The sequence below is a fragment of the Polypterus senegalus genome, chromosome 15 (genome assembly GCF_016835505.1).
Source record: "Polypterus senegalus isolate Bchr_013 chromosome 15, ASM1683550v1, whole genome shotgun sequence".
Lineage (NCBI taxonomy): Eukaryota > Metazoa > Chordata > Cladistia > Polypteriformes > Polypteridae > Polypterus > Polypterus senegalus.
This window is the reverse complement of record NC_053168.1, coordinates 21,469,576-21,482,983: the sequence shown is the minus strand read 5'-3', so window position 1 is coordinate 21,482,983 and position 13,408 is coordinate 21,469,576. Positions and strand designations below refer to the sequence as shown.

The window sequence follows — 13,408 nt, the reverse complement described above, 5'->3', positions numbered from 1 at the left end:
TCCTTATTTTGGCAGAGCATATTGTTGGACATGTGTGTTGCCATCTTGCATTGTTTCACTTATTGCCAATCACATGAAGGACGTCACACCACACGCCTATATGCAGTGATGCCCCACACAGCTTCTAGCACCTTAGCTTTTGCGTTTTTCTGAAAGGCGCTCCTGATAAGACTTCACCTGAAATGCCTTCTTGGCTCTGAGCTCCAGGTCATCGTCATACTGAAAGGTGGTCCAGCACCCCACCCGGCAGCAGGAGTTCTTCAAGGCCCTCTCGGTCGGTTTGGCTGCATTCGTCCTCCACTCAGTTCTGAGCCCCTGCCACTGAGAAGCCCCCATATAGTGCGATGCAGCCGCCACCACCGCCAGGCTTCACGGTATGAGGCAGGTGATGAGCAGTGCTTGGACCTCACCAGACATGGTGCTTGGACTTCTGCCCAAAGAGGTCAGTTTTTTGTCTCATCAGGTCAGACAATCCGTCCTCATGCTCTCTTACATTTGTCAAATGTGTCTTTGCGTCTGGGCCTCACTACGACTGATGGAGTGCTGTTGTGATGGTCACCCTCTTGACGGGTTCTTCCATCTCAGCACAGGACTTCTAAAGCCCTGCTAGAGTGGCCATTATGGTCTTCATCACCTCACTGACTGCTTCATGAAATCCGAGGCCCCAGTGCTCCTGGCAGCACTCAGAATTTTACAGAATGGTTTGATCCCCTCGCCCCCCTGGTCTGTGCCTCACCACAATTGGATCACGGAGGTCTCCAGAGAGTGCCAGGAACTGCATGGCTTGGTTTCTGTCCCGACCTGCAGCGTGAAGTGTTGGCCTGCGAGCGCCAGTCTAAATGATGGCCAGTCAAATGAGTTTGCTTGCAAGGGGACTCCAGGCCAGTTCTAGAAAGATCTTAAGGAAAATCCAATCAAACAGGACGTGCCTGCCCACAGCTCGGAGTGGCAGAGTCCATCCATCCATTATCCAACCTCCTATATCCTAATTACAGGGTCACGGGGGTCTGCTGGAGCCAGTCCCAGCCAACAAAGGGCACAAGGGAGGAAATAAACCCCGGGCAGGGCGCAGTGGCAGAGTTAAGGGTCCAAATGCTTTTATGAATGAGAAGTGTCAGTTTTCATTTTTAATCAATTCAAAACCTTTCTGAAAATACGTTCTCACTGTCATTATAGATTATGGAATGTAGAGTGATGGGCAAATAATTTAAAATATAATCTACAACTCAATAACATGTGTAGAAAGTGAGGGAATCCAAGCAGGGCTGTCTTCACAGCATTATAGGTGACAAAGCAGTGCACTGGGGTCCCTACTTACACAGCCACTCAGCAAGTCACCACATACACCGATTAGCTTCGAGCCCCCGGGTGACTGCCCAGTGTGCCCATGCGTTACGTACTTTCAGACCCGCACACAGAATTAACAACTAGAGGTGCCCTTGACTCACCCTGTGCTCCTGCAGCTGCCCGCTGACCCTGTCCAGGATGAGGCTGGCTGGTGACAAAGTCCTGAGCGTCTCTTCGGTCTCAGACATGGCCTTCAGGAGCTCCTGGATGCTGCTGTGAAATTCGTTTGCTACTGTGAGTCCTTCAGTCAGCTTCATCTAATTTGAGATCAAAGAGAGAGAGAACGGGCAATCATTACATTCACAGGAAAAGATTTCATTTAACTCGGGGAGGCAAAAGGTTTGGACCTGACCGTGACAAGGACGGTTAAACTGGAAACATCTGCGTGTGAAACGCGAGTCAAGGCGGACTCCATCACAGCCCTGTTCCAGAACAGAATTAAAGCAGGACTGGCATGCACACTAAACAGAGTGCCCACTCGTAATCACGCATGCCAGGACAGTTTAGGCCCAATTTTCACTGTTAGGAAGTTACAGTTGGTCCAGAATGCTGCCGCTCGCTTTCTGGTTGGGGCAAGAAATTCTCCAATATTAGTTTCTTTACACTGCCTGTCAGTTTTTGAAATGATTTTAAAATCTTGTTGCAAGTTTTTAAATCCTTACATGGGTTTGCTCCTGCCTATTTATCTGAATTGTGTGTTTTACACCAGCCATCCAGAGTGCTTAGATCTTCTGGTCAGTTGTCTCTTGTTGTCTCTCGTACCGAGTGTAAGACTAAGGGGGACTAAGAGAGAGCGAGTGAGCGAGAGAGAGAGCAAGAGAGAGAGAGCGAGTGAGAGAGAGAGAGCAAGAGAGTAAGTGAGCGAGTGAGAGAGAGAGAGAGAGCAAGAGAGAGAGAGCGAGTGAGCGAGAGAGAGAGAGCAGAGAGAGAGAGAGAGAGGAGAGAGAGAGTGAGCGAGAGAGAGAGTGAGAGTGAGAGAGAGCGAGTGAGCGAGAGAGAGAGCAAGAGAGAGAGAGCGAGAGAGAGAGAGAGAGAGAGAGAGAGAGAGCGAGAGAGAGAGAGAGAGAGAGCGAGTGAGCGAGAGAGAGAGAGAGAGAGAGAGAGCGAGTGAGAGAGAGAGAGCGAGTGAGAGAGAGAGAGCGAGAGAGAGAGCAGAGAGAGAGAGAGAGAGAGAGAGCGAGAGAGAGAGAGAGAGCGAGTGAGAGTGAGAGAGCGAGAGAGAGAGAGAGAGCAGAGAGAGAGAGAGAGAGAGAGAGAGAGAGAGAGAGAGAGAGAGCGAGCAAAGTGAGAGAGAGAGAGAGAGAGCGAGTGAGGAGAGAGAGAGAGAGAGCGAGAGAGAGAGAGAGAGAGAGAGAGAGAGGAGAGAGAGAGAGAGAGAGAGCGAGTGAGAGAGAGAGAGAGAGAGCGAGATGAGAGGAGAGAGAGAGAGAGAGAGAGAGAGAGCGAGTGAGAGAGAGAGAGAGAGAGAGAGAGAGAGAGAGAGAGAGAGAGAGAGAGAGAGAGAGAGAGAGAGCGAGAGAGAGAGAGAGAGTGAGAGATCGAGAGAGAGAGTGAGCGAGAGAGAGAGAGAGAGTAAATGAGAGAGTGAGACCTGCTAAATAACTAAGAGAGCAGTAAAGTGCGGAGGTCGCTGGCGCAGATCCCACGTTTACCAAAAATAACTTTTAATATTGAAGGTGCAGCACGCGTTTGTAAACACACATTCACTATCGCTAATATTTACACTTTGTATGATTTTACAGGACACCACCTGTTTTCAGTATTCTTTGTATATTTTTGTCTTACGTGGCGTCTGTGAGTTTCTGTGATTTCTGTGTTCCAAAAAATATTTCCAATTAATAGTTTATGGCCAACTTGCAAATAACTGAAAAAGCAAATGTCAAATTTGTGAATCTGGAGGGACGACTAATCGTTTGTTTTTTTTTTTGCTATGAAGATTTCAATTTTGTAATTAGCTTTTGGATTTGGTAATGTTTTAAATAAGTTGTTTTTTTGTTACTTTTTATTTTTTTCTATGGAATGCCATTTTTGCTCTTTTCTTGTGACTATGATTGGCGCTTCCGCTGATATCATTTAAATTTCCAGTATAAATACGTTGGGGACAGCAATTTTGTTTCCATTTTCTGATTTTGACTTCTCCTTTTGGTGTTCCCTACTACTGTGTTTTGTACCTCATACTTGTGTGTAAAATTTGGTTGACCAAAGTGAACACGTGTTCAGGTTATCGTGTTCACACACACACACACACACACACACACACGCACACACACGCACATAATTCCAAAAATGGGCTTTTCAGACTCAGGGAGGTCTAAAACATCGAGAGTCATCAAAATCTCAACATCGAATCTTTGGATGACTGCAATACTTTCCCTACACTTTATACGAGAAAGTAAAAACTTTGGGGAAAATGAACTAAACAAGCAGAGGTCATATTTAATACAAGAAAAAGACTAAAAGAAAATGGTTGACAATTATGAAACAACTAATCAAAATAAAACTAAAAAAGGAGATCTTCAGAAAAAAACAAAATTCAAAAGGAGCAGCAAACAAAGCCTCAGAGCGAGGCCCACAGGCGTTTCATACGGAAAACAAGAAAAGTGATGAGGGACGACTCCATGGGACACGTCACAGCGAACTGGAATGGTGCCACTTCTAGACTGGCATGAGTTTTAGTCAAACAGTTAAAAGCGCCATCCGTTTTCTGCTGCTTATCTGGCTTTGCTCACAATGGCAGCAGTCTAAGGAAGGATGCCCAGGTGTCTCTTCTTCCAGCCACTTTTTCCAACTCCTCTGAGGGGATATCAAGGCGCTCCCTGACCAGCATGTCCTGGGTCAGCCCTGAGGTGTCTTTCTGCAGTGAGGAGTCCAGGAGGTGTCCTAGTGAGATGCCCGATCCCCCTCGGCTGGCTCCTTTCTCTGTGGAGGAGCAGTGGCTCTGCTTTGTCTTCCTCCTGAACGTCTGTGCTCCTCACGCTGTCTCTAAGGCAGAGCTCAGACCACCCGCACAGGCAGGTCACGTCAGCCGCTTGTATCCACGATGAAGATCTCTCAGTCACTATCTAAAGCTCGTGGCCACAGGTCAGTGCAGGCATGAAGATCAGGTGGTAGATCAAGAGCTCCTCTCCACTCACCTCTACTGAGCGGTGCAATGCCTGCATGACCGCTGCCTGTCGATCTCTCAGTCTCGCTGAAGTCTCACACACGCGATTGTAGAATAAAAGTCAGCTTGGCACGACGCCGCTTGGCAGACTGAGTAAGAAGACTGTAGGCATACGATACGGTGCCTAGCGGCCTGGTCCATGACTACACCCTACACTCCTGTGTTACTGACCGAGTCTGGGAATTTTTGGGTCTCCCCTCGTATTATAAAAATTCAAGAGGATGAGAAGAAGAAGCACAAGATTAAGAGTACCAGACGATCTAACTTTAACACTTGGGCATCCTTTTCCTGTTGTTTTGAACAGAATGGGCACACAGCAGCTCACCTTTAATCTCTTGGTTTGGCAGAGATGTCAGTCGACCTGACGCGTGTTTTTGGACTGAATAAAAGTATCAAAGGGAGACTATGGACTCTCCATAGAGATGATGGAGATACGTGCCGACTGCTCTACACTCGCTATGGGCACACTGACCTTTCTGTCAAGCACCTTGCTGTGCACGGCCTCCCACTTCTGCTCCATGATGCACAGGCTGTGCTCTGTGCTTGAACCACGAGCCACTTCACTGTTTGCCAAAAGCCTGTGGATGGCATCCCTCACATTATTGTACACCTGCAGCTTGGACTCCATTTCTTTGCACAGCTCCTGGAAAAGACAAAAAAAAACCCAACTTGTTTAAGAAAGAGTGACAGGGGTGTTTAGTAAAACGTCTGATGTGTGAAGAGTGAGCAGGGTCCATGCTAGTAGCACTTCACGTATGCAGTGATTGACCAGCGTTGAGTGGTCAGGTCAGGTCAGGTTAGGTTGGGGAGCATGCAGTGGTGCAGCGTATTGCCAACCCCCCCCATATGATGAAATAGCTTAGGCTCCTGGTTGACTTCCCCCTGGGGTCCAGTCCAGCCCTCCGGAAATGACCGTCTACCTGCCGCAGCCAGGTGTTACGCAGGTGTCCCCTTGGCCTGGTCCAGCCACTCGGGTCCCCAACAATGAGGGTCCTGTGAGCCGGATCACCCTCGGGTAATCACGCCACATGGCTGTAGTGCCGTAACTGATGCACCCTCACAATGCAGGTAATGTGCCTCATTCAGGACTCCATGAGCAACACAACGTCAAACCAGCGGGACGCAAGGGTTCTCCGAAGAGACACAGGAGTCCAGTCTTCATCTCAGGTCACTGGATAGCGCCCATGTCTCACAACGATATAGCAAGACAGGAAGCACCAGGACCCTAAAGACTTGGACCTTCGTCCTTTTGTATAGATATCGGGAGCGCCACACACCCCTTTCCAGTGACCTCATGACACCCCCGTGCTCTCCCAATCCGTCTACTGACTTCATAGGAAGAGTCACCAGAGACATGGATGTCACCACCGAGGTAAGTAAACCTCTCGATGAGGTCGACACTCCCTCCGCTGACAGACACACTGCTGATGGCCGTGCCCAAGAGGTCATTAAAGGCCTGATATTGGTTTTTTCAAGACCCTCAGACTCCTCACTCAGTCTCTCGAGCGCCCCAATCACAGCCTCCATTGAGTGCTTAGAACCAAAACTGTAAATAACAAAGTGCACTTGGCTGAACGTTTATGCAGAAACTTGGAGAGTGTGAGATGCCACTGTCTTCTGCAGGCAACACGTACGTTATAACATCCTGGCACCAGCAAAGACAACACAAAATTAGAGGGGGGACCCAGAAGCCATGACAGGAAATGAAATACTTCATCAGCCTGAAGACACCAACAATGGGTTTGAATGAAAAACTGTCAGAAAACCCGAGGGGCCCTTAGATACCAGGTGTGCGGTGAGCTTCTCCTTGGCGGTGTCTGGTAGGCCCCAGACAGGTTTAGAGGAGGACAGCCTCAGCTCCGTCTGTTCAAGCCATTGTAGGAGGTCCTGGATCTCCATCGTCACGTCATGAACCTGTAAAAGAGGCATAAAACTAAAAAGTTGTAAAAAGATCACAACAGACGGTTACCTGAATTTATCAGTGTGCCACACCGAAATGGTCACCAGATCTGCTATGATGGGTATATTCCACCATCATTTAATGACCATGCAGCCCCTGCCCAAAAATGACGAGTGTGTCTGAAATCTAAGAATAAGAACATCTGGGGTGACAGCTGGGGAGGTGTGGTGAGTGGTGGTGGAAGTGGGCATAGATGACAGATGTGCCTTGAAATCTTGGATGATGGCTTCAATTCCCAAAAGGTTAGCTGAGTACACCTGCCACATTGATAGTCTTGTAGATATCACACACACAAAGAGTTTTATATGAATGACGTCACTCATCTCGGCTCGTCTCCTCACATCCTTTTCTTGGCCAAGCCGGTCATCCCAGACATTGTGACAAAGGCACAGTCTGACCATTTTTAGGAAATGGACTGTGTTGGCGTTGCACGTTTGGAGACGGCTCTTGTCTTGCCTACCTGGCTTAAGTTGTTTTCCAGCTCCAGTTGCCGTCTCTCCGTCTCACAGCGGACATACTCCCAGCGTTCATTGAGGTCCTCCAGCCTGGCCTGTAGCCCGTGAGGCCTGTCTCCTGCACCCGACTCTAAAAGCTCTCGGCCGGCTTGGTTCAGCGACTCTATGGTGCGCATGTGGGACATCACATCGTTTCTGAGAACCTAAGGAACCACACAGACAAGGCTGGCATCACTTCTTCTTTTATTTTTTTTATAAATTTAAAAAATGTGTAATTACCTAAGAATAAACTCGGCACTCCTCAGCATTATTTTAAGAACCTGACATACTGTAGGAGAAGTAATCAAGCCAGCGTCGCTTACCTTCGGGGTTTGTTTTATGGTAATCAGGCTCAGAGCCCAATGATCATTATTTCTTTATTTCAGCATTATGTGGCCGTCTTGTGGTGTTATATTTTAAATAAATCATCAAAAAATAACAAATTGCAAAGTCTGAGGCACATCGCTGTTGTCTTAATGTTTCACTCAGTGAAAGAGAAATGAACTAAACTTGGATGTATGTATTGTTACTTGTAGTAATGAGGATCTCACTTTCAAGAGTGACCACATGAACGTAGTATTCATGAGTTGGTAACACTCCCACCATAAGCTTTATTTTATGAGGCAGCTCTCACAGTCAAATCATTTTATCATTCTTTACGTGCGTCAGACACTCGCACTTGGGAGGCGGTTTACAGGCTCAAATGGTGTCATTTCTCAGCTGGACCAGGGGTTGGCGCTGCCTTCGTTCCTCCCCCACACTATGCGACTTTTCAGTTATACCCGGGGGGTTAAACGTTAACATGATACAAAGTTATTGTCTGTTATACCTGCATTGTTATCACTCTTTAATATTGTCCTTGATCAGTATGCTGCTGCTGGAATATGTGGAGTTCCCCTTGGGATTAATAAAGTATCTATCTATCTATCTATCTATCTATCTATCTATCTATCATATAGTGCCTTATCTATCTATCTATCTATCTATCTATCTATCTATCTATCTATCTATCTATCTATCTATCTATCATATAGTGCCTCTATCTATCTATCTATCTATCTATCTATCTATCTATCTATCTATCTATCTATCTATCTATCTATCTATCATATAGTGCCTTATCTATCTATCTATCTATCTATCTATCTATCTATCTATCTATCTATCTATCTATCTATCATATAGTGCCTTATCTATCTATCTATCTATCTATCTATCTATCTATCTATCTATCTATCTATCTATCTATCTATATAGTGCCTTATCTATCTATCTATCTATCTATCTATCTATCTATCTATCTATCTATCTATCTATCATATAGTGCCTTATCTATCTATATATCTATCTATCTAGTCTATCTATCTATCTATCTATCTATCTATCTATCTATCTATCTATCATATAGTGCCTTATCTATCTATCTATCTATCTATCATATAGTGCCTCATATATCTATCTATCTATCTATCTATATCTATCTATCTATCATATAGTCTATCTATCTATCTATCTATCTATCTATCTATCTATCTATCTATCTATCTATCTATCTATCTATCTATCTATCTATATAGTGCCTCATTTATCTATCTATCTATTCATTCATTCAAATTCAGGACAAATCAACATTTCACATTCAGAGTTGTGCCAGTCAGTGCCGCCTTTGTAATATTTCATGACGTCCGGTGAATGCCGAGAGGCCACAGTGTGAAGGAGGTGCTCGGTCAGGTGGTCTTTAGCTACCTTGTGCTTTGCCAGCTCAATCTCACAGGTCTGCAGATCGATGCTGATGGTTCGGCCCCCTTGCAGCTGCTCAGTAGTCCGTGACAGCCAAGTGTGCAGCTCATCCATGGTGTGCTGGAAGTGTCCAAGGCCCAACAACGCAGACTCGAGTTGATGCTGTAATGAAATGAATTGTTTTTGGTAATGTGTGCATAAAGAGTTGTGTTTAGTAACAGCTGCATAGTCTTCTTCATCTGTGAGAAGAAGAGGGATTCCTTGTTTGCCTTTTGTTCAGATGTACACAGGGAGTCGTACTCGCTCTGTCCAGTCAGGTACACAGGTCACTCACGTACAATACGACAAAACAAGTGCAGGGCAGCACAACTACTGTACAGAACAGAAGAGAAGCCTTACATTACGTGGTCACACATTGCTGGATGTTAAATGTATGTTGCCACATTGATTAACAACCAACATTTTGAAGAACTGTAGGAAAAAAATATGAAGCCAGCCTTTTTGGATTCTCAGACATGCAACAGTTTCCCTATAGGATTTAAATTCAGCATCCTAGAAACGGCATCTTAAATAGCTGCACTGTTGTCACTATCAATTGGAAGGCTGTTGGCTTTAAAGGTTACCTACGTTTGAAGAAAAAGTAGACTTCTTAGCTGCCAACTTACCTGTCTGCTGACTGTTTCCTTTTCCAGGTGGTCCCACCGCCGCCTGAAATCAGCAAGACGAGCCTCAGCTTCATCCTGATCAGACCGCGATGGAAATCGAGAGGCGAAACGATGATTCAGGCTCTCCATCTCAATCTTCTGTTGATAGAGTTCACTCTTGGCATCCTTTTGGAGGAAGAGAAGTTTGAATATACACATGAATCACTTTTGACATTTGCATAGACCCCTGTTATAATTTTAATAATACATTTTATTTATATAGCGCCTTTCCCAAGCTCAAGGCACTTCACAGAGTCTCATAAAGAAGCAGTGGGGTATGTAACATTGGATACAAATGTTTCCTGAATAGAACACTAAAGCAGATCAATCCATGAACAATACATACAAGAAATAGAAAAAGAGGAAAGTTTAATGCCAAGTGTTGTTAACAGGGAGAAGCGGCAACAACATGCGTGTGCCAGCGTCCACTACCCTGATTTGTAAAAGTAAATGACCAAGTAGTTTGAGAAGAGTTGGTCACCACTTGGTCATTTACTCCCTGTGTTTGTGGAGGTCTCTGTGAAGGCTGCCACCAGTTTGTGTTCAGAATCCAGCATGACGTGAACTGGCACCCCCGTCTTCTGAAACGTCTGCCTCACCTTTAGTGCACAGAGCTGCTGCTTCACCGTTTCCAAGTCCACGCCGACCAAAAACTCCTTTGCTGTGGACGTCTCTGCTGACTCCAACCACCGAAAGAGCCGCTAGGAACACAAGCAGAAATGGCTGTGAGTGATGGCTGGGCGGTTACAGGAACTAGATAGATAGATAGATAGATAGATAGATAGATAGATAGATAGATAGATAGATAGATAGATAGATAGATAGATAGATAGATAAGTAAGGTACTATAAGATAGATAGATAGATAGATAGATAGATAGATAGATAGATAGATAAAGGCAATAGATAGATAGATAGATAGATAGATAGATAAAGGCAATAGGTAGATAGATAGATAGATAGATAGATAGATAGATAGATAAGTAAGGTACTATAAGATAGATAGCTAGAGAAGCTATAAATAAATAAACACATACTCTTTGGTGTGAACATACAGTACATTAGAATGACTATAAGGTAAAAAATTTAAGAACAAAGAAAACTTCTGGCTTGGCTGTCCCAGTCCCAGTGAATCCCAGTGAGGCATTGTACAGATGTTTTGCTGGTACTGCTGGTATAAAGGAGCCCCCCATAACTTTTCCTGACATACTTCTGCTGAATGACTCGTTGGCTGAACGTCCTCAGTGTTGTTGTGTCACAGAGAGGATGTGCAGCGTTGTTCATGACGGCACTCAGTTTTGTTTTCATTCTCTCTTTCCAGTACGACCCCCAGGTGGTCCCAATTGTGTCCCTTAACTGAGCCTGCCCTTTTATTGAGGTGAAGTTACTGGCCCAGCACACCACACCGGCCATCACAGAACTGTAGAAGATGTGAAGGATGTCACTACCCTCATTACAGGAGCTCAGTCTCCTAAGCTCTGCACTTTCTTCTATAGCTCCTCTGTATTGTGAGACCAATTTAACCTGTCATTAATGTGGACCCTCAAGTACTTGTAGGAGTGGACCACCTCTGTTTCCACTCCTTGTATAGTGACCAGACATAGAGGCTCTTTGGTGTGATGAAGGTCAATAAGCAGTTTCTTAGCTTTGCTGATGTTAAGTTGCTGACAATTCTCTTTGCACCAAGAAACAACCTTCTCCTACCTGACTCCTCTCCTCTCCTCTGCCTCATCCCCCCATATCAATACCCCCATATCTGCAGAATCATCTGAGATTCCTGCCAGTGACCTGACCTATCACTTATATTTACAGTCTGAGGTATGCAAAGTGAAGAGACAGGCCTGCTCCTTGTGGTGCTCACACAGTCCTTGAGCGTCACACCCTGGGGTCTGCTGGTCAGACAGTCCATTATCAGGACTCCATTGGCTTGTCCACCTGCACATCTTTGAGTTTAAGGTGCTGGAGAAATCAAAAAGCAGAATCCTCACCGTGTGGCCAGCTTTGACCAGGTGAGACAAAGCCTTCTGGAGCAGACAGTTAATTGCCTCCTCCACTCCAATCTTTGTCTGATGAGTGAAGCCACAACGCCCTTAAGTCTTACGTACATCAGTTTAGAAACCGATGAGAAAGAGAGTTCTTGATGGACCAAAAATAACTAAAGGAAAATGATCAATCGATGTGCTGCTGGAGCTGTGGTCGTTTTGAAGTAACTTAAATTATGAAGTTGTCATAAATGTTAAGGGGACAAAAAAAAAATCACAGGCAACAACATAAATGACATTAATTCAATCTGATCACATTCAACAGCTTGAGTTCAGAGACTGGTCATTGGTGTTGAAAGATTCAGCAGGAGAGACCCTCAGGACGGCGTTCAGTTAAATGAAGCCCTGAGATGCACTCGTGGAGCTCGGTCTTTGACACGCATTAGAATACGACACGACTGAAATGACGCTACAGGTGACAGTGGGGTTGGTTATGGGGAATAATAACAAGAGCAGGGGCAGGAATGGGAACGCTCGTCCAGGCTGAGGACTGGTGGGGGACCCAGGATGGCTGGGGCACAAATTCAACATGCCGTGATTTGGCAGCCATCTTTGATGTCAATTGAAGCTTTGTAAAATGAACGGACGCCTCTTGACTTGCTTAAGGCCACACTTGAGATTTCCCAGATGTGTGCGTTGCAAACGTATTTTTTTTTTCTTTATTTTGCCTTGTATTAGTAATTTGTTAATTTTCGCATACCCCTTAGGGTGAGAGTGCTGGGTCAGCCATTGATCAGCACCCCCTAAGCAATTACAGGTTAAGGGCCTTGCTCAAGGGCCCAGTAGAATAGCAGTGATGGGATTCGAACCGACAGCCTTTACTAGTATTGCACATTATGGGTCGCCTCTTCTGGTGTTGGCACAGCCGCAGTGAAACGCCCTTTTCACTCTCCTGGTGATCATGTAGCTCGTTATATAAAGAGACGCGTTGTAAAGACGACTTTTCATTTGTCATTTTACTTCTTTCCTCTGTGATGGACTGGCGGCCTGTCCAGGGTTTGTTCCTGCCTTGCACCCTCTGCCAGCTGCGATAGACTAAAGCACCGTCCCCAGTCGACAACCCTCATCAGAACAAAGCGAGTTAAAAAAAATGACTGAGGATTCCTAAGGTGATTTTATTTCTTTTACTTTTTAATTCAATTTAAACATTTTACAGATCTATTTATTGTTGATTGTTTCATTTATTGACCCTGCTCAATAAATGTTGTACCCTTTTGCATGTTTTAAAGCAAAAAGACCCCTTTAATGTCTCTCACTTGCCAGTGCATCCAGCCCACTAGGGGGTCAACTTCCCACCTTAGTGTCGGGAGCGCCATGGCACGGTGACCCCTGACAGTCACATTTGTAAAAAACGAAACTGCACTCCCCTCCTGGGATGTAAACGAGAGGCATAAGAGGAGCTGGTTGTACTGCTGTCGTGACGTTTCAGAAAAGAATACGGATAAGCAGAGGAGTGTGAAGGGAGACGTATTCAGTGTCACCGATCAAAAACACCTTTAAAGCCAAAAAAAAAAATATTGAGTTTTGTATTTTGCAATTTTGAAATTGGCTGCAAAATTAATTTTAGTGTCTGTTTCGCAAAATTGTATGTGAGTCGAAACTTTCCAGTGTCACTCACTCATTAGTAGATACTAGTAACGGCGCACTGCCTGATAACGTGCAGTGAATCCACTTGACTTGAGCGTTCTTAGTTTTCATCCTCTTTCTTTCTCTGTACGTTTAGCATTTGTTTGCTCAGAGGTTGATGTGTTTGTTGCTTTTTTTCTCCACCCTAGCAGCCCGCTTCTTCTCTTCTTTCATTGGCATCTTTTCACGTTAAAACTGATTAAGTCAGTGTTTGTGTTGCAATTACTTAGTACGTTTTTCTCTTGAGTTGGCACTTAAGTCTTCAATCTGCCTCAATAAGATATGAATAGGTTGGGGAAGTGACGGCGAAGGTGGTAGGGAAGAGAATGGTGG

The 13,408-nt window shown here is 45.1% G+C and overlaps 1 protein-coding gene across 1 annotated transcript in view; it reads right to left on the bottom strand.

Annotated features, from left to right (window-relative positions):
• The window catches only part of macf1b (microtubule actin crosslinking factor 1b), a 120,292-nt gene that overhangs the window by 57,759 nt on the left and 49,125 nt on the right, over positions 1–13,408 (bottom strand). Inside the window, exons 16-22 of the mRNA XM_039737570.1 lie at positions 10,008–10,109; positions 9,370–9,534; positions 8,711–8,866; positions 6,931–7,128; positions 6,296–6,424; positions 4,983–5,153; positions 1,449–1,604 (exon numbers count right to left, since the gene is read on the bottom strand). Of these exons, the coding sequence (XP_039593504.1) occupies positions 1,449–1,604; positions 4,983–5,153; positions 6,296–6,424; positions 6,931–7,128; positions 8,711–8,866; positions 9,370–9,534; positions 10,008–10,109 (1,077 nt within the window). The remainder of the gene's footprint in view (positions 1–1,448; positions 1,605–4,982; positions 5,154–6,295; positions 6,425–6,930; positions 7,129–8,710; positions 8,867–9,369; positions 9,535–10,007; positions 10,110–13,408) is intronic.